Source organism: Myzus persicae, unplaced genomic scaffold (genome assembly GCF_001856785.1).
Source record: "Myzus persicae strain clone G006 unplaced genomic scaffold, MPER_G0061.0, whole genome shotgun sequence".
Taxonomy (NCBI): Eukaryota; Metazoa; Arthropoda; class Insecta; order Hemiptera; family Aphididae; genus Myzus; species Myzus persicae.
The window spans coordinates 92,791-114,924 of NW_019101438.1; the positions used below are offsets into that span (position 1 = coordinate 92,791).

Consider the following 22,134-nt stretch of genomic DNA (forward strand, 5'->3'; position numbering starts at 1 on the left):
ATGTGATAATTTAATGTTTATTAACTAATAAGTATTAGATAACAATTAAACCTTGTATTATTGGTATCATTTATGTACAGTGCATTTATTATAATATTTTCATGTAATCGTGTTATAAAATGAAGAAAATATAATTAAACTTGTCTTAATTTTCCGGCTTTAATTAAATGGGATTGTTGACCGATATAGGTGAATGATTTTTGAGGATTATTTTTTAGAAAAAATATCGAACTACATCTAAAGTGGTCTAGGATCTGTAGTAAAAACATTGTAAACCTAAATAATGTTTACATTTTTTTTAAATGTTTTTTGCATAGAAAAGATAAATTCATTTGGATCAAATATTCAGTATATTTATAATTATTATAAGCCAGCTGCAGTATTTCTGCGATATATTGAAAAAAATCAAGACAAATATTTTTTATATTTTATGTTCATTTGATATTCATCAATATATATTTTTCCATTCGAATACGTGTCGTAAAAATAAAAATAAAATAAAGATCGTACTTCGTCTGTCAGTTTGTGTACGACTACACTACAGCACGATATTGTAGAGTGAGGACATGTTTACGCCTCAATTCCAATTGAATATTCTAAGGGTCCGGCGATGGCATCAATATTTTGTACTTTCGTGCATCTTGGGGGATTACCGTAGGGTAAAAACAAGGAAAGAAAAGAGAGGGGTGGGGTCGGTAGAGAACGAAAAAGGGGTGGATATCGTATTCACATGCGAAGGCGTCAGGAGAAAATTGTATATATCAGTTTTGAAGCGCAATAAAATATTTCATACACGTTGTTATATATCAGTCGGGGGAAGAGGAGGCTTGTACGAAACCCTTGAGTATAGGAAGAAAACCGAAATCAAAAAAAAAAACTAGGACAGTCCGAATGGGGATTTTTATTATTATATATATTCTCCATCCGTATTCAAAACGCCTCGACCAATGATAATTCATTCGAACGTGTTAACAGGACAGCTATACGTGCATGTAGCACATCTAATGCTTCGGTTCTTCCTATAAGGGGAATAAACAATGTTTAGAATGTATAAAATGTATAAAATAAAAACTTTACAACAGTAAAATAAAAAACTTTACTATAACTCGTAACTTATGCGACCATCGTTTCGGCGAATAGCGACATTTTGTTTGCCCTGTACACAAAATCACTATATTATGTTGCGTTCTATATTATGTACACAAGGTTGGATTTTTTATGGCAGCTATATAAATAAAATGCAATTTTAAAAATTCATAATCTCAAAACGATGTACATTTTTTTTGAAATGGATTAAAAAACCTGATACATTATACTGAGTGTCCCAGTTAATAAAACAGTTAATAATTATAGGTAATATGTTATAGGTAGGTTATTTTAGTTAATGAACTAAAGAAAATGAGTTCATTTTTATAGATATTTCTAAGACTCCAATATAACACAGAATTTATGTAATTTATTCCGAAAATTAAATACCAGAGGTTTATTGTAAGAGTAGGACTTTCAATTATGTAGATTGTATAGATATTATAGCTTATGGCTGCTAAATATATTGCTTTATATATTAACCGTAGACTATGATATTAGATAACCTATATTGTAGGTATATTATAAATTATAATAATTAATACTGTTCAAGTAAATAGAAGGTTATAACTTTTGAATACCACAGAATTCTAACATTTTTAATTTGAAATGTTTAGTATAAAATAATCTCCACTATGTTTTTCAAAAATCTTTTCTCACACTCCAGGGCCTATATAATTCTGTGTAAACTTAATACAGATTCAAGCAGTGGTGTACGCTTGGGAAAATATAAATAATAAATATACGTATAATGGTGTGTGTATCTTTCTTTTTTCTTGTGTATCTTGTGTATCATCACCTTTAGGAACATTAAAAATCCTTAGATTTTCAAAATCAAAATCTTTTTTGGTAAAAAAGTAAATCTTGTAGTCAAATGTAAAAATGTCCTGTACTTTTTTAATAATTAGGAAAAATAAAAAAAATTAAGGAATACCTATATAATACGAGAATTTTTCCACAAATCAAGTTTTCGATAAAATTGTTTTTCTTATTCTGTTGTAATTCAAAAACGAATAACTGTAGATACCTACTTTAAATTTTCCCTAGATGTTTTTGTTAGCATTTTCTATACAGGGTATGATTTTGACTATTTTTGTCTCGATTTTTTTTTAATTGTTTAAACTAACTATCGATAAAAATGCTTTTGCTAGGAATGTCAAAAAATTTAAACATTTGTACAATGGTTCCTAGTAAATTTTTATAACTGAAATTTTATATAAAAAACTGAACACAAATCCACAATAATTTTTTATGAGTATGGTATTTACCTAAAATACGTAGTCAGAATTTTGACGAAATTGGATATTAAAGCGTGATTTCTCATTAGCTCTCTGGACGATTTTCTTATCGTTTTATAAAAACTTGTAGTTAAAAAACAAATAACTGTAAATACTTGAATATTTTCACCAATTGTTTACAGATATTAGCACTTTTTACAAATAGTATAACTTAAAAAATATTTTGACTCTTTTTGAGCTATTTATATATATTTCAAATTCTTATAAATGTCATTAGTAGTTTATTCTGAAATTAAAAAATTAAAAAAATTGGTATATATACACAATTTTTGGTTATAGTAATTTTAAATTCGAATTTCATCGAAATTATAGATAGTTAAACAAAAATAATAATTGTAATTATATTTAGTTGTAATTCAAAAATATTATATGTGAGGACTTGAGGCATATACGTACGTGTAGGTACCTATATTATTATACTTTACAAACAACCTTATATTTTTAAAATATTTAGATTAATTCTAAGCTACCTATTGCGTCTTTAACTGTACCACAAACCTATTCACACCGTTCTATCTTCTATGATAAGGTGGTCTGGTGGTATTGACTCAGTGGAGGAGCTGAAGTGATGGGATGGGTTGATGACCTCTCCCCTTAACATTTTTTATTGGTGATGTCTTAACCACGGTTATAGCCTATATAGGTAATAACATAATATAGTATTTAAATAGCCCTGCCCCCTTAATTGAGCTCCAACTACTCAACTGGAGGCTCCAACCAAACCCAACTAAAACTGACTCGGAGGTTACACCTCTGTTCCATCTCAACAACAAAATGGCAAGATAGAAAATAAAGGTGGTTAATACTCTTTAATGAGCTACAAATAAGGAATAATCCTAATTCAACATAGGTAGGATTGTAGGAATAATAGTAGACAGTACGCTTACATCGTTGCAGGGAACTTTCAACCAAGGTGACAGTAAAGATTAGACTAGAAACAATGTAATAAATAAACTCAAACTATACCTGGGATTCAGATAATAACATGATCAGGATATCTACATTCGCCATTAGGTTATTCTATAGACAATTACTGTGCACCAGCATGACTTCAGACACACACGAGAAAAATAGACACCCAACTGAACACAATTTCCGGAACAATTATAAGTCAAAAATAGCCAATTTTTTATCAGTACCTATTGAGCAATGTAGCGCCGCTTCACCTTCGAAAATAAACAAGTCCCTAGTTTGAGGATACAACAGTCATGCATTAAAATGCTTAAATAGTCTACCCATACACGAGTACTTACATGAATAGTGAATCCTAGCCAAATATTAAAATCTCGTAAGCCTCCTTGGAATCTGGCACAAAAATTAATAAGGGCAAAACTTTACCTTGAAGCCTGATTCACAGCTACTCCGTGTGTCTAGTGAGTTGTGGACTAATGAATGATAGGATAGGTATATACCGGATTTTTTCTTCAACCGAATTCTTCAATTCTCTATGTATGGACGATGGATCCCTTCGGCGAGAAACTTCTGGTTGCACCACAAACTTACGCAGAGTAAACAAAGGACAAGCTAAAGGGGTGAAACACGATTTCGGACGTTTTACGTTTTTTGCAACTCGATTGAGAACGATTTCTGTATGACAAAAGGTATTATTTTTTACTCAAAAAATTACACGACTCCGGTCGAAATTTGTTGAAACGTTGCCAAGTTGTGCGACACAGTCTAACTTCAATGATTATCAATTTTATGATTGGCTTATCGTTCAGATGTCTAGTTAAAATAGCCTACAGCACTGTGTAAAATATATACTTCATTGCGTCAAGTAAATCATAAATCATGGAATACAATATTATTAATAATAAGAATAATAATACAAAAACAAATGATGATTAGTGATAATAGATTTATAATGACATTGGAGTCGTATTTATATAGGTAGTCAACAATATTGAGACTATAAAAATAAGTTAAAAATCAAAAACTAAAGTGTTCTATAAGTTAAGTGCTTATACTGTACACATCCATTAAAAGTTCACAATATTAACAAAACTACACAAGTTAAAAAGTTAAAAATCAAAAAAGAAGAGCTCATAGCTCAATATAAACATTTGAATTTTTATTTTTTCCCTCTGTAACGACAACAAATTGATTCTAAATATTGTAATACGTTTTGGAGATTTTTATAATCATTATAGCTCTGAATAGTTAATTATTAATTCTATCTAAATCTTTTTTTCCACCGATTTTTCTCGACCTTTGTTTATTGATGACATAAATATATTGTCAGAAATAGGTATAACAGTAATTACTTGTAACGTACTACAATTAATATACTCAGAAATTCCCACATTCCCAGATTGTCGAAGTACCATTTCTAAATTTAGCAACTTGTGTCCCGCAATCGTGGCATTTTCGGGGATCAGGTACAGCTAATTTTGCAGTCAATTTATATGCAATATATACACTTTTATTAATTATTTATTACAGATATGTCCTATAAAAAAAAAATTCAACAAATAAAAACTCAAGATTGAAACGATCAAAATACTAATTGTGTACTTTTATTTTTATAATATATTTTATTTGAATAAATGTTATAATTGTTATTGTTAGTGCGCCATCTATGTGCAAAACCACACATAATCCTGAATATTATTACAAAAATAATTCAAAAAATTAACTACACATTTATTGATAAAGTGATAACAATTATTTACAACATTTGAACATTAGGACAATACACTCATTACAAGTTACTTACTGAAGTTACCTATAAATTATAATTTATTTTTCAGCATCATATTAAATTTAAATATCTTATAACTAAACAATAAACATTGTATAAATACAATAAATGGACATTTGGTACTTTAAAGTGTAAACAAAGAATATTTTCATTTCTTAGGTATCTACATATTCATCAAATTTTCATTTAAAAATGAGCTTTGATGAGGATAATTCTCAAGACAAACCTAACTTGGCTACAGAAGAATAGTAAGTAAATTGTTGATACCTATCTAATAAATAATTTTATTTACCTTCTAAAAGTTTACTAAATTCATTTTCTAAAATATTTATTTCTTCTTGTAACTTAGTTCTTACATTTTGTCTCTTCAGTGAATCTATTAATTCCAATTGTTTTCTAAATCCTGTAATTAGTACATCTTTTTCCCTAACACATTTTGCCAAGATATCATCGTTCTTAGATAATGCTTTTGTAAATTTTTCTTCAGCTTCTTTATGTGCAGCTTCCAGCTTTTTTACAGTTTCTTTCAGCTGTTTGTTTTCATCTGAGGATTTTATAAAAATTGATCTTTGTTTTTCATGTATGATTTGTTCGTGTTTAAATTTTCTCTCTAAACATCCTATTTCTTTTAGTATTCTGTTTACCTCAGAATCTCTAGTTTTCAATGTTCCAGTTAAATTTTCAACTTCTCTATCGTGTTTTCTTATTTTCTCTTTGAGCAATGATACTTGATGAACGTATTTGTCTTTTTCTTCAGTCAGTTTTTTATTTTCTTCTTGTAAATGATCATTTAGATCATCTTTTTTTACTAGTTCGTTGTTTAAACGATCAATTTCTTTTTGTAACACATAATTTTTGATAGTTATTTCTTTACTTGAAACAGTCTTAAATTCTTCAATAGTATCACCAGTATCAATAATTTTCATAAATGTATTAAATTCTGAAGATCTAATTGGTTTTGGTTTGTGTTTAACATCTGGTGTACTATGCTTATCATAATCATCTATCTTACTTTTCATTTCATTGATTTCATCCATAAATTTTTTTGTTATTTTGTTATTTTCCTCATACTTCATTTGTAGTACTTCTTCATTTTTTAATATTTCCCCTTGTTCTTTTGGCATACGAGCCATAATTTTTTAGCTCAATAAATAAGGACCCACGTATGTTATATTTAATGTATTACTTATTTTCCATTGAGATCATTATAATTTATGATATTATTTCATTTCAAATTAATAAAATAAAAATGAATTAATACTAAAATACAAACAATTATTGCTTTGTTTACATTTTTCGGAGTCATAATGATTATGGTAACTATGATATTATCAATAAATTCACAGTGCTACCAAAAATTACCTAATGTTTTTATAATTCTTAAATCTTAACTTAGTAAAAAAAAATACTGTGAATCAACTTTTAAAGTTATGACTTTGTATTTTAAATAATAAATTGTATAAACATAATATTGTATTGTATATTACTATATTATATTCTTTTAAATTTCAGTTGGAATGATACTTACAATGTAGAATTGGACAATTTCAAAAACTTTGGTGACCCTGGTGCTGAATGGTTTGGCCATAGTATAGGACTCAAGATGATTAAGTAAGAGGCTAAAACATTTCATACAGAAAAATTATGCAAAAAAAAAAACCATTTATTGAAACATCAATATTAATGAATGGTGTTTGTTTAAAGATGTTCCTTGATGTCCTAATTATAGTTTAGGGTTACAATAAGCACCGTCCTGCCCTTAATAACTATTTAAGAATAATAAAATACCTATCTACACTAGGCACTTAAATAACCTGGAGATATTTGTAATGCCAAATATGTGAAGACCCAGAACTAAATTATTCTCAACCATTAAACTAAAGCTTCATTAGACTTTAATTGCTTATGCAAAAAATCTAATGAAGTAAATTTGTTAAATTAAATTTAAAAAAAATAAACACTGGTTTAGATAATTAAAATGGTATGAAAAAATGTATACAATTAAATGCTAGATCAGAAGATTTCAATAATTTACTGACCCAATAACATATTACGTTTTAACCAAAAAGATGTTCATAGTTTTTTGTGCTCAATTGTGTTCAAACTATATTAATACATACTCAGGATAGGGGTAAATTGAAACTTCAAATATTTTTTTTTAATGTACTAAGCCACCCAAAATCTTATCATCAACTTGTAGGACGAATCCATCCAGGTTATATTTTAAAGTTAAATTTAAGAAGATTGAAAATTATTTGTGGAATACAGTTTGTCTATAATTAAATATTTAAGTGAATTTTTTTCCTCATTTCAATGGCTCAATATTCTCAATTTTGACATATTTTACCGTCTTATCTACATTTTCATTACATTATAATTGTTAAAAATTAAAATCACTAATTATTGTTTTCATATTGAATGTAAATTACCCATATTAACCTAAGTTATAAAGAATTTAATATAAAAACTTATGATATGTTCTATTTTACTAATAGCATCTATAATTTATATGGTCTTCCTTGAATTACCTCTGCAGTAGTTTAGACTTTTCATACTACATTAGTTTTCAATATGTATCCAGAAGCATTCATTTGTTTGCATATTCAGTTCCCAAATCATTTGTATGTGTATTTTTTGTATAGTAGTATTAATTTATTTAGTTCTAAGTATAACATTCTTCAAAATTTCAATTTGTAAGTTTAACCTGTAGATTCTTATCTGAAGTACTACTATTTTCTTTTCGAAATATAGATTTATTCAAATTGTACATGTTTAAAGTAATTAACTTATACTTAAATTTACATCATAGTGAGATTAATAAAATTAAATATGTTTAAAAGGTTAACATTTATCTACATTTCTTATTTTGTAGTTGGAGATATTATTCTAAATAAGACATTAAGTTTATTTTGTATGTTTTACATGAAATTCCTTATTTGTATGTATTTGAAGTATCTTTAATCTTAACTAACTGAAATTATAAATGAGGATAAAAGAAATAAGGATAAAGGTTATTCAAGTTGATTGTCTAAAAACTAGAGTGAAGAGATTATCTTTTTTAGATTAAAGGTATTTTAATTAACACAAAGGATGTTTATAAACTAATTCATTACCTATAGTAATAGGTTATTACTAATAACTATAAATTAGAACAAATTAATGCTCAACTGTATATTATAAAATATAATAATTGTATAAACTATTAATATTTTCATAAATTAAAAAAATAAAGTATTTATTCAAAATATATTTATATTTTTTTTATAGGTGTATACAATCAAACTGTAAAATTAGTCAAGAAGATCCCATTTTAGATGTAGGATGTGGAAATGCTTTACTTCTAATTGAATTAGTAAATATATTTTTATTTTTTATTAAATATGCAAATTAATTAGTGTTGTTAAAAAAAAAAAAACAATTGTAATCAGGCTAAATTAGGATTTTCCAATCTGTACGGCATAGATTATTCAGCACCTGCAGTAAAATTAGCCAATTCAATAGTTGAAGATCAAAATATAGAAAATATAACACTAAAGGAGTTTGACTTTTTGACTGATGATGTGAAAACTTTACCGACATTTTCATTGGTCTTGGATAAAGGTACTTACGATGTTGTTAGTATGGATGATGAAAGTAAAGAAAAGAGAAACCGATATAAAGAAAATATAGTAGACTTATTGCAGTCAAACGGAATGTTTTTGATTGTTAGTTGTAATTGGACACAGCTAGAATTGAATGCACAATTTGGCGATGGTAAGAAGTTACTAAGTAATAATTCTATTTATTAGTAAAGAAAAAATATGTTTTTCCCTTTAGTTTTTCAAGTTGTTCACACTATACCGACTCCATCGTTCCAGTTTGGAGGAGCTGTTGGTAATACACTATCAGCCACTCTTTACCAAAAATTATAAAAGAAAAAGAAATGTGATGTCTTATTCAATACTGTTAATTTACTATGTGGTTTTCTTTGCAATAAAATCTAAGCTATTTAATTGTGGTTATTTTGCAAGACGGCGGCAACTAAAATCGCTAGACATATGGATAGCATTGCTCGTACACCACCTGTAACATAATTTAATATGTTTTATTGTTTTCACATAACTCGGTGTTATTTGTTTCCAAACATTACACTCACCACTGCAAGTCCCGTCATCGTCAGCATACTCCTCTCTACACTGACATACCTTGATGTCCGGGTGCGTTTCACTAGTGTTGTGTGTGCAATGAGCTAACTGGATGCATTGAATGTCCCTTTCGCAAGGCATTCCCAGCTCTGTAAACCATCGTTCATGAGAACTATACAGCTGGTATACTTAAACACTAAATTTCTCATTAAGCTAACTCTTGGGATTACCTTGTGGGGACGTTATGCAATCGTCATTGATCGGATGAGTTTGATCTGCACACAGACACCGACGTTGACCATCTACCGGATCCTTGCCACATGACGTCTTCGGCCATGGCTTGCAGTTGTTATCGACACGGCACTCAGACCGTCGAATAGCATCTAAAACCAAGTATAAATTATGTATTTACAAATAGTGAATACCTACCTATAATTATACATTTCTATCATGAACGGTAGGGATATTATAGGCTTATTTAGTTAGTTATGGGAAACAATTACAGGGATACAGAGCACGAATTTAAATGAAAGCACATTTGTTTAAGTACAGTGAAACCTCTAAGTACTCTTGGTCGCTGAAATTTTGTTCACTATAAAGAGAGTTCAGATTGTAGAAAGCTTGTAATTGGTTCCAGAGAAAACATCCGCTATCGGGAGGTGTCTGTTGGCCGTTAAGAGAGGTTTCACTGTGTTCTAAACCGTAATTGCTATACAAAAACAAAATCCTTACCTAAACCTAACCTTAGAATCTAAAAATAAAATATCTGTTTCACAAATTCTGACTTTTATTTTGAGTGAATACTCGTAGTTTGCAAATGTTCTCATATTTTATCGTTTAAAAATAGATATAAAATAGATATTAATAGATATAAGTAGGTGTTTAAAACATAAATCAGCGTGATCGGCAGAGCTACTACGTTATTGCACATTTATAGGTACAAAAGAAAACTAATCGATCTCAATTCTCAATTACTTCACAGAAGACGAAACTAAAAATAAAAATAAAAGTAAGCCGTAAAAAGTAGATACCTATACAAAATATTATTCTAATCAATATTAGCCATTATTAGGTATGCTTAATTTTTAAAAAAAATGAGGACGTATTTTTTCATTTTTGTAACATTTAAGTGCATTCTTATATTGATTTTTTAAGACATTTTTTGTTTATTCTAGTTTTTAGAGCATTTTAATACACGCCATACTAATTACCTATTACGCTTGAGCGACCGCGGCCGCATATCAGAGGTTTTAACGGCGGGTGCAGTTAACTAATCCCTCAAATATATCACTTTCCATCAATATACGTTATACGTACCTATATAATATATATATAATGTATTATACAGTTTTGACCATGAATATTTACATATTATATACCTACCTAATAGAAGTAATCTAGACCAAGGCCAGGGATCACCAACTAATTTTTATGGAGGTCCGTTTTGAAACTTACCAAACTCCGCGATCCTAAACAGTTTTAATGACTTAAACACACATTAATGAATACAATTTTTTTTTTAAATTTATGTTTGTAGTTATTGTATCAATTTCTTCGATAATTTTTTTGCCGTAACATTTTATAAGACACACGTCTTATAGTTTTTATGTTTGTATTAAAAAAATTGAAAAACTACTCCAGATTTGAGGGTCCGCAAAAATAGTGTTCGCCGTCGGCTACGTGCCAGTGTGCGACCTCTGCTCTAGGCTATCTGCATACAACAAACGTAATGGTGAGTGACATATTTGGGGAATAAGAACCGCGGGTTTACCTCACCCACATCGGGTCACCACCGGCGGTAGTGTGGTGGTGGGTACCTATATATGACTCTGCCAAATCCTATGTAGACTGTCAATCTTAGGGTCTGTCACCGATACGGTGTGCTGCAGCAGTACTATAAAAACTTTTAAGTAATACCTAATGCAAAAATAATAATAATATATTGTATGCCTACCTTTGGGCCTGGAGGCCGCATTACCCGGAACTACACCTCGTTTGGCCCTGAGTGCTACGGAGGAAGCGTCACAAAAGGACAACGTAATAATCGCGCATACCGCGACCAAGACCCTGCTTAGAGCGCGCATTTTGGCGGAATGACCAAGAACTCGAAGTCTTGCGGTGGAAGGGTTGGTCTGGTCGTTTCCTGTCGTGCAACGCCCACGCCCTTGCTGTTATTTATTATGTACATAAACATACACACACACACACACCCATAAATGGGTTATATTATAATAGTTCAATATTTCGCTCACGTTATCTGAACATTTCGACATTTGACATAAACCTTTAGTCTTATACATTTAAGAGAACGAAATTTTAATACATATGTCGAAACGATTGTTTTGATTGACTATATTATTGGTTGGTAGCTATATATATATACATATACCTGTCACGATTCGAGTGATATTACATTTTCGACGAGCGTGCTTCAGAGCAATATCATTGGCATATATTATAACACTTTCGTCAACCTTTGTGTCTGCTGCTCTTTGCTAAATATTGCATGCGAAAATCAGTAAACGACAAATCCCACTAGTAGGTACACTGCAACTCAAACCCAAAGGATTATGAGTTGTGACCATGTATATGTATACATGTATACAAAGTGTCCACAAAAATAGTTAAAATATGGTAGGTACCTACTAGGTAGTTGCTGAAATAAAAAAAAACTGTATTTAAATTAATATTTAAACGAGACACATTTTATGTAAACATCAACAAACCCAAAGCAAATGCATTAACTTCGCTGCCTTAAGAGGGCGCGGCGCCTGTTTTGTTGTATCAGTCTTACAAGTGTATAAGTCGTACGTGAAAAATTAGCACTCATAGTAATTCACTTTACTAGCTTTCTTAGTTTAAAAATTAACCTATTATGAAATTTAATGATAGAAACATTGTGTGTTCGTAAGTATTTTTTACGAAGATTTAGTTTTTTGGCAAGTTATGATCATTTTTAAATGACGTAATTCAATATTACCTACTCAAAACTCTTTAAAAATTGAATTTCGTAAAAGATGGACATGCGAACACAAATAATGTTCTTAGATTCTTATCATTAGACATTAGGCTTCGTAGATGATCAGATTCACTCAAAATGTTTAAACTAATAAAGCTAAACGCGAACTATAGGTACTTTACATACATTTGCCATGTTATATGCACTTAAGTGCACTTTTAAGACGGATATAACAAAGTGGGTGTGGCTTCCTCTTAATTATGATTTATGACTGTTTGCAAGTACCATTCACGATATTTAGCAAACTAAAAAAAAATGATCGACACTATATTTAGTCATAAAATAATTGTGTACTTTTCGTATGCCTACTATAGAGAGTAGTCAATATAATATGATTTAGTGTATAAAATGTAAAATAGGTGTGGAATATTTTAATGTTAAGATAGGCCAGGCCTAAATGTGGCAAGGCGACAATAATATTACCCTTATAACATCGCCGCACGCGCAGGCACCGGCAGTCCCCTTGTCGCCGAGTGAGACGACGAACGTAGTAGGCACGGGCTAGGTGATTGATTTTGTGTTAATTTTATGTTTGTTGTACATTTTAATAAAAATGCTTCCGACCGACCTATGGAAACCTGAGTTTAAATATTAAAGTCTTTAACGTTTTCACCTTTTTAATAGGAATAATGTTGGGACATATGAGATTTACTTAAATTGAATAGCTAATATCCGGTGTCTGAAGCCTTAGTAGATATTCCAATTTGGAGGTAATGCACATATAGAAGGTTTTATTGTGCGTCAATCTTAAAAGGTCAAACAGGTGATACCACATACTTAACTTAATTATGCTGACTGCAATCAAAGAAACTTTTGATCTTTTTATAGTTATAGTTTTTAAAGCATTATATTCTTATGTCGCTGATTGTATTGGCTTTTAGCTGCTTCATTAAAATATTTTAGTTGCTTAGGCTATAGAGAATAGAGTATAGACCATCGTTTATTATATTTTATAAAAGTATCAAAACAACATATTTTATCATATAATTACAATCACAGAGTAAAATGTAGGTAATAAATGTAATAACGGAAGTAATTATTAATATATTTTTTTATTATTATTATTTATTTACACTTCAAGAAGATAATTGACCCCACTTAACATGTTCGTATAAGTTGATAAACAACACATAAATGTATGTATGTTTATAATGATTAATGACACACATACACACGTATACTCAGTACTCACTTACACTGAAAAAAATCGGAGTGGTTTTGGTAACAAAATTGATCTGTTAAATGATAAATTGTTCCAATAACCCTAATACCATGTAATGCAAGCTATAGTATCTATTTTAGACATACAACCAAACGTTTTGTTACAAGTATTAATTTATTCTTGTTATTTAATGTTATGTTGTGTACACTAATTACTATGTAATTACACACAACACATACGACATACATGACACATTTGCATTCCGTTGATTCTATGCAACCTACAATCCTAATACACTAATATCGACAATCAATGTATCATAACATATTTTTGTAGATTAGGTATCTAATATTATAATGTCCAATCATATGTGCACACGCATGTTGAGTGAAAGAAATGCATGCGTGTAGTTCCATGGCTAAATATTTAGCCACGAGCTGTTCATCGTCATACTTTTAGAAAAGTTGGAACACATATTTTTAATTTTGATCGTGCAGGCCGCAACAGAGAAACTGATGCATGATAATGTGAACTGTGTACAAAACAAAATCGATTCAATGTGTTCGCAATAATTTATCCCACTTTCGTATCACCCTATATAAATCTAAAAAAAAATTATTTTATTTTTTGTCATTGGGCGCTACTTTAATGCTGGGACTAAGGGTCCTAGGCCAGTGTGTTTGACATACACAACGCTCACCTTGTTATTATAGCACCGCACTGACCTACAAAGTATCCGATTAATAAAATAATTAACATGTTACACATATATTATAACATAGGTAGCAGGTTACCGCTACCTAATATTCAAAATGCTACTACACGGTACACAATAAGTGATGTAAAATTACCGTGATTATCTTTTTCGATTCTATAAGCTAGAGAATATTAGGTAATTTTCTTTTTCTTCAATAATTCATTGACTGAGCCCATAGAAAAGAGAATAAAACCTTACCACAGTCCACGACTCCATATCAAAAATATTATTTAAATAATTATATGTATTACATAGTATACAGTATACCTATCGGTATTCGGTGCTACTATATTATAGATTTATAGATCACCAGATCACCAGAATAATACTTGATTCAATATATTTTCATAGTAAACCAACAATTATAAAATTATATAAAAAATAAAAATGTATAATTAATTACCAATAGTACTAACCTTCAAACATAATCACATCACTATATGACACTAAAAGGAAAAAAAGAATATTCTCTTGTCACATCACTATACACAATACTCAACCATTTTTTAACTTGGGAAGTTAATTCAACCACTAATGTTCCGATGTTCATGAAAAAAATGTATAGAAAACAATCATAATTGGTAGTGATAATAGAGGTTCACCTAATTAAACAATTATATACGTTACTCACCGTATCCTAGTTATCATGGAGACTGTAGGCTCGTACCCAGACGACTAGACCCACTTTATAGGTAGGTACATGATTCATAAAGACCATATGAGAGAAATATGTATAAAGATAAATGTAATATTGTATTAATATTAACGATTATGGTTGGCAATTCAACAAAACTAATTGATGGAATTCCCGAGTATTGACAATGTCAAGCACGTGCATATAGGTATATTTACGACTAAAAAAACGCGGAGCCCAATAGCCATTGCATTGTGCACCTGTGCATACTGCATACTATATGCAACTAAAGCACAAAAGACGAATATAATTTACAATCCATGATCTCGTATGGATACAACGAATCGATTTATTGTGCTTTTTATATTTAGTGTCGGAATGTAAAATGCCATCAGGTTTCTATGTAAAGGTACATCAATACAATTTGCTTTATCATCTAAATTCAAACATATAATTTTAATACTCAAATTATTCGATATCCGATACAGTCGAGAACGGCATGAACTAATTCGATCCGAAATGAAAGCATTCTAACGTATATCTACCGTTTGGAGAAATTTAAAATGCGATTAGTATTTTGTTTTATTTTTGTGCACCTATGTGTTTTTCAATAACTGATATGGCGTTTAGTTATTATATTAATTCAAAATTATTTTCACACTATGAATTTTATGATCTCTACGACTATACGAGACACCACTGCTTATAATAATATAATATAAAGGACGAAGGTACTAACTACTAATGATACCTATTAATATTTAATATTATTATATATATACATATATGTAAGTCCGCAGTCCGCTTAAGTAGCCCGTTACTAATCTGTAGGTGTGTATTGTAAAATGAAAAATCATCTACTACAACATTGAAGATTTAAACACATTTTTCTGATATAAAAAGTCGTATTTTCAGACACAAAAAAAAAACACTAGGTACATCATTGAAAACCGATATAAATTCATCACTCCGCTCAGCATCTAAAATATCTATTCGAAAACGATGAAAATGTTAAGAATTTAAGTATAATAACAACAATAAATACACACTCTATAATATGCATACCTTTATAATATATAAGCTCAAGGCGGTCTTGATGACCCTATTTTTGGCATCATGGGTCGCATGGCTCGTTCGCACGCTATGCTCTTAAAGTTTCCACTTTATCAGATACAATGACGTTCGTTTTATTATATAGGTACCCTTAGATTGCGGCACGTTGATAGCGTTTAAATGTGACTATCGAGCGAATAAAAAAATCGTTGTCGTTAGACGTTGGATATATAGGTACGCAGGATTAACTGTTTTTTTATGGTTTTCGCATTATCTTGCTTGTAATCACGAGCATTATAATTAGGAATAAATGGAAATTAAAATATATACGTGCGTATTTCATTATAAATAATTAATATACAAGGAGGTACCTACATATATTGTTAACGTTCGTATAATGGGTAACAACCAAAAAACACGGTATCTCAGCGACTTGTGACTGTTGGGAAATTCTAAAAAGTAGGTGAACACTTACAATAGGACAAACCACGATAAGCAAGTGCACAAAAAATCAACGAGACGCCGGTTCTTACAAGTTCTAACTGATTGGTGATATTATCTTTAATTTTAACGCGACAGTATTCGTTAAAAAAAAAAAAGATTCACAACATTGTTTTTGATATTAACTTGGAAATCGTACAATATTTATTTTTGTCACAGCAAAAATACCATCAGCGTTTCATTTCCTATGTATTAAAATTAAACAATATAATTATTATTTTTTATGCAATGCCACTAACCGCTCCGCCCACCATAACCACGGTATCAGTCAACAACCGTAGTTGAGTTTTGACATTTTCATTGGACAAATTCTAAACGTGAAAACATTTTCAAAATATTGTAACTGCTTTTAAACATATGGTTGAAAAACGAAGCGTCAAACCCTTCCTGAATCTCGAGGTATCTATTAATAATATAACTTTGATTGACAACGATCCAGAATAGTTTTTGGACCTATAGGAAACGAACAAACAAATATTTATGCACTTATTCAGCAACACGATACATGTATAAAATTAGGTAGGTATTGATTTCAGAAAATTGCATATAGACATAGAGTATAGTTATATTCATATTTTGGAACAAATTCACTTTAGGTACCTACCATGCTTTTTAAAATTTATTTTTGAAACATATGCATTTCAACGAGTTAAGAACGAAACAAATTGTGGACATCATTATTTTGGGAGTTATTTCCTTTCGTAGTTTGCAATTTTCTGTTTTAATATTTTTATATGTATCAGCACAAACCGGTAGTACTTTATACTCCTACACGTCTATAATGAATTTTGATTTTTTTTTAGAAATTACATATTTTAACGAGTTAATTGGAGTACATAATAATACATACTTAAAATAATATATACTTAAAATAACGACAAGTAGACAGCTTACTACGCCTACCAGCTCCGGTCGCAAGACTCAGTCGCTCAATCCAGCCTGAGCAGCCCTCCTCTGAAAATAAATAAGTCCATCTGTGAGGTGGGAGAGACAATTCCTTCGGGGCCTTGAGGAGGGGGGGATATATACCCTTCAGAAAGACGGACCCAACAAGTGAACTTATTATAATTTACCTTTCGGATAGACCTGCCTCCTACGACAACCGTCTTCGGTGGCAGCTACTTTTAACCTTGACTTTCGACCATATTATCAATTATCTGCACGTGCCACGCAACGAATATAAGTAATTAGACACTGTGACTGTGATAAATTATAAAAATAAAATGACAGTATAACTCCGAAACGAATATCGATCATCGTTTAAATAAATGTTTCAAAAAAAAAAAAAAACTACTTGGTGGCGAAAGTGAATTTTGTCTACATTTTAAGTTCATTCCATGAGTTTTTGATAAGTCCTATAAAATAATAAAATAAGTTTCAAATATTTATGAAAACGGTATGAATATTGAAACCTTATAAATAAACCTTCAACTTTTATTTTAATTAAAACCTATGAAATCATTGAGATAATGATTAGGTACATTCAATCCCTGGTTCGACATGGTTCTTCTTATAAGTATTATTTTATTTTATTTGTTTTCTATTAACTGAAAAAAACAAACAATTAAGACTAAGTGCAATTTTAAATATTTTAATTTTATTTATAGTACATATTATACATCTTATATTGTTTACCTCGACTCGTCTTCTTTAATATTTTAAATACTTTGACTATAATTTAGAAATTATTAATTTATAGAATTACATACTTTTGAAAATGTTATGTATTTGATGTTGCCCTGCTTGTAATCACGAGCATTGTAATTTGTAGTTAGGACTAAATGGTAATTAAAATATGCTTGTTTATCATAATAAATTTATATTTTTAACACTAAGTTATGAGTTACATCCAAATATCCGTTTAAATTCAGAGCTGGTTGGTCCACGAGGAACGTTGTAATGTTATAATTGCCAATTGGTTATTAGTGACATGTGGTGTGGGGTCCAGAAGCACCAGCTGCTCACCTAAGCTACTTCTAAATATCAGATACTGTAAATCGATGGGGTATAATTTTGTTCTTCAGAAAAATTGGGAGTACCTTGTTAAAAGTTTAAGCGAATAGCAAGAGCAGTGCCTGTATTTTTCTTTCCAAATTAATTTAGGCGAATTTGTGATTCGATCAAAAATGTAATAAAATACACTGTATGGGCTTGTACACTATGGACTATGACTATATTAAATTGGAATTAGATAAAATTATGCGTTTAAAATAGAGTACCCAATATCGAATGCTCTAATAGTATGAAATTCGGGTGAACATTGTGTTTAAGACACATATTTTTGAGCCTCTCATAGAATGGAAATAATATCCTATCAATGACTAAACGTGCTGAATTTCAGACCGACTTTCCAATTTTTCATTTCTTTCAAAAGTGGAAAATTAGACCAACTATGGCTGATATCACTATGGCACCATGAATTACAGTCAATGACAAAGTATGCAGTAATATAGTTCTTATAAATTGTTATTTTTTTTAATTTTAAGTTTCAATAAAATGTTTTTTTAATTGTATTTTTGCCTTTTGGAGCTAGACTGTTTTAATATACTTATAGTAGTAGGTATACTACTATAGTTCTACTATAATTCTTAGGATACCATCGATTTTTTTTGGACTCGCAGTATTTTTTATTTTAATATTTTAATTATGATTGATAGTACTTAAAGCATCTAGATTCTATAAAGTATTATTAATAGTCTTTTTTACAATGCTAGTTGCATATACTCGCTTTACACTCGTTTCTTAGTCATTAGTCATTACTCTTATAAGTTCTTACCAATTAACAATTACCATTTCCAATAATAGTTTATAGTTATGACCACTAATCTACGAGCATTGCATATTTGTATTGCTAAATATTACTACAAAATGTATACTTATAGCTATGTTAATGTTTCTACATTATGTCAATAGTTTTAAATAGAAAAATGTACCTAATATAATTTACTATTTAACGACAGGCTAACACAAATAATCCTAATAACCCGTTAAAAGTATAGCAAGCTGCAGGCATGAGTAATGAGCATACTAAAACAACATTTATTAATTACTTAAATTTAATCAACAAATAATTTATAAACTAGCCGGGATAAGGTATATAAGCCATGAGTCAGGGTTATTCTTCAATAGGTCTCAATATTTCTATAAAGACAAGCCATGCTACGAAATTTCGTAGCGATACAACGACACTGTAAAAACTAAAAATACAACCTATAAGGGCTAAGATACACCTGAAGATTTGGAATAAAAATGACATTTTTATAGAAGTGTTTCAGAAGTTTGAACAACTGTACTAAGTTCGAAAAATCTAACCAAACCGAACTCGAAGAAAAGTTCGAAGTTCAATAACTCAAAAATAGTTCAAATGAGACGAACTCGAAAATACAATTTAAGCACGCAACATACGTTTCGATCAAAAAATGTTTAGTATTTTATATTTTGGTTTTGACACGAAACTAAAAAGTTTAATTCATAATTTAATTCAAAAGATCTATTCGAACTCAGTTCGGTGCTAATCAAATGTTTGGTAAGGGTTAGGTTGAATGTTAAATAGATCGTTTAGTTCGACCTAACTCTAAGTTTTTCATTGTTTTTCAATATCAAAATTTCGATCGCAACGAACAGGCAATTTATAGGTACACCAAAGTCGATAGTCCGTTTTTATTGGTATCTCATAGTCATAATAATTATAATATTAGTTTCAAACCCTTTTCTGCAGGTGTCCAACAACAAAGTAGACCTAGCTGTTCATAGATCTTCAGTTGAATGCAGACGTCCACTCTCCTATGTGTTTCGTAAGACTTAATAATTCAAAACCTAACTATGTTCCAAATTCAAATCAAGATTTAAAATAGTATATAGTTGCCCTGCAACGAGCCGTGATAAGATGGGATAAGATATCAATCCCAATTCCCAATGCTGCAGGTACAAGCGCTTCTAGTGGACTATTTTCTTTACGTGCCACTTACCTACTCATTTTAGGGGTTAGTACACTAATCATAAAATATTATAAGTAAATAACAAAATAAACAATAATTATTAATTAATATTTAATTAATTAACATTTTAACAAATTTTACTCTATCACAAGCAAGGCATAAAAAGTCACCAAACCACGTGACTTTTGGATTCAAAATTATTTCAAATATTCGTAATACGACATATTATGTCACGCAACAACGTTTTTTGATTGCCTCGTAGGGCCATATTACCTTATCATGGTTCCAATACTACTTGGTTCTCAGCGGCTATTTATACCCATATCGATCCATTATTGTGCTAGAAACACTAGGTTAGGTTAGGTTAGGTTAACATGAAAAGTTAAGTCAAAAATACTCGAATCCGCAAGCAATTGCACACTCTTTACATAATATTAAATTGCTCATGATCCAAGCACAGTTTCCAATATTGGTCTATGTTCATTATTCATAAATTGTATTCCGTGACAATCAGCATGTGAATATAGCCAATAGGCATCATTCTAAAAGAGCAGAAAGAAATTCAAAAAAGTAATCTTATTGCAGAAAGCTTAGATAGGTACCTACAGATCCAGAGAATAAAAGTTGTAACTTTCAGAAAACGGTTTTTCCAGTGAAACAAATTACTAGAACACTATAATAGATCACAATATAATTAATATTTTTAATCCATCAGTTTTCTATTATACCTAATATAATACAACCAACCAATACTTACATTACTGTAAATATCTAAGTAACTTTGTCATATTGATTTTATTTGTCTATACTCAAACACAATAACATGTTAATATCACAAGTGTATATATTTTTAATGTTTACACAATAATATTTGGTGCTAATAGCTTAGATTCCAAAACCAAAATTATTCAAGATCAATATTACAAAATATGAATTAGATGTATAAATACATTTATCGCTTATAAATATTTACCGATAATTATATTAACAATCATCCATAGAATTATAATTAGTTACAATAACATTGCCCAGCACCTTATCACAGGTTGCACATTATGTTATATTATGTACAGTATGTCAGTATAAATAGGTACTTATTATTTAAAATGACACTGGTTGCAGTAACATGCCAAGTTTAATGACATATAAGATTGATGGTCCAGGCAAAACTCCTAGGTATGTCTTATAATTTCACCAATTGTTAGTCAGTTGAGTTAAGATACAGACAACTTTCATCCCTTTTCGGGGTCACAAAAGTGACCGGTGGAATTCACTGCCAGCAAAATGTTCTTTTTTTAGGAAGCAACTAGCAAGTAATATCACACAACAATATATAGAAGCGACGGCGACGCTCTGCTCGATAGTCTATCGCTGGAGGTTTGGCGTTGATGTTATAAGCGATTACCTGGAACCTGGAAGAATAGTATGCCTTGAGATAATTGAGAAAATGCTGGTGCAGTCAATAGGGTATAGTTATTGACTTAATATATATACTTTTCAAAAGTGAAACTCCAATAGTCCAATACGCATAATGTTTTTACTTTTTTTTATAATATCTTATGTAATATACCTATAAGTATGTATATAAGACTATACGAGTTAATTACTTTTAGGACTTTGGGGATTATGATAATAATATACTCTAAGAAGATAATGGGTTTTGTTTATAAACGTAGCACTACAGAGGTCTATTTTACATTCAACAGCAGCGGTTCCTAACCCATGGGCCGCTAGCAGCTTGGTAATGGACCATGAACCATATAATATTATTATATTATCATAACTGCTGTATGGATATATATGTGATTACGTATATAAGTGGGCCTCAGAGATTTTTTTTACAAAATTGGTGGTCTGCACA

The 22,134-nt window shown here is 30.1% G+C and overlaps 3 protein-coding genes across 3 annotated transcripts; 1 reads left to right on the forward strand and 2 right to left on the reverse strand.

Moving 5' to 3' along the window:
* Positions 1–5,033: 5,033 nt before the first annotated feature.
* LOC111029074 (EEF1A lysine methyltransferase 2) lies at positions 5,034–9,077 on the forward strand. The gene is made up of 5 exons (XM_022307921.1): positions 5,034–5,333; positions 6,598–6,696; positions 8,353–8,437; positions 8,514–8,838; positions 8,902–9,077. Exons 1-5 carry the CDS (start codon positions 5,278–5,280, stop codon positions 8,994–8,996), a joined length of 660 nt encoding a protein of 219 aa, XP_022163613.1. The 5' UTR covers positions 5,034–5,277; the 3' UTR covers positions 8,997–9,077.
* LOC111029073 (testis-expressed protein 9-like) lies at positions 5,340–6,470 on the reverse strand. Its single transcript, XM_022307920.1, has one exon. It carries the CDS (start codon positions 6,216–6,218, stop codon positions 5,370–5,372), a length of 849 nt encoding a protein of 282 aa, XP_022163612.1. The 5' UTR covers positions 6,219–6,470; the 3' UTR covers positions 5,340–5,369.
* Positions 9,031–11,325, reverse strand: LOC111029075. Its single transcript, XM_022307922.1, has 4 exons — positions 11,164–11,325; positions 9,440–9,592; positions 9,221–9,358; positions 9,031–9,147 (listed from the first exon to the last, which is right to left on the reverse strand). The coding sequence occupies exons 1-4, from the start codon at positions 11,291–11,293 to the stop codon at positions 9,074–9,076; spliced, it is 495 nt and encodes a 164-aa protein (XP_022163614.1). The 5' UTR covers positions 11,294–11,325; the 3' UTR covers positions 9,031–9,073.
* Positions 11,326–22,134: the final 10,809 nt, after the last annotated feature.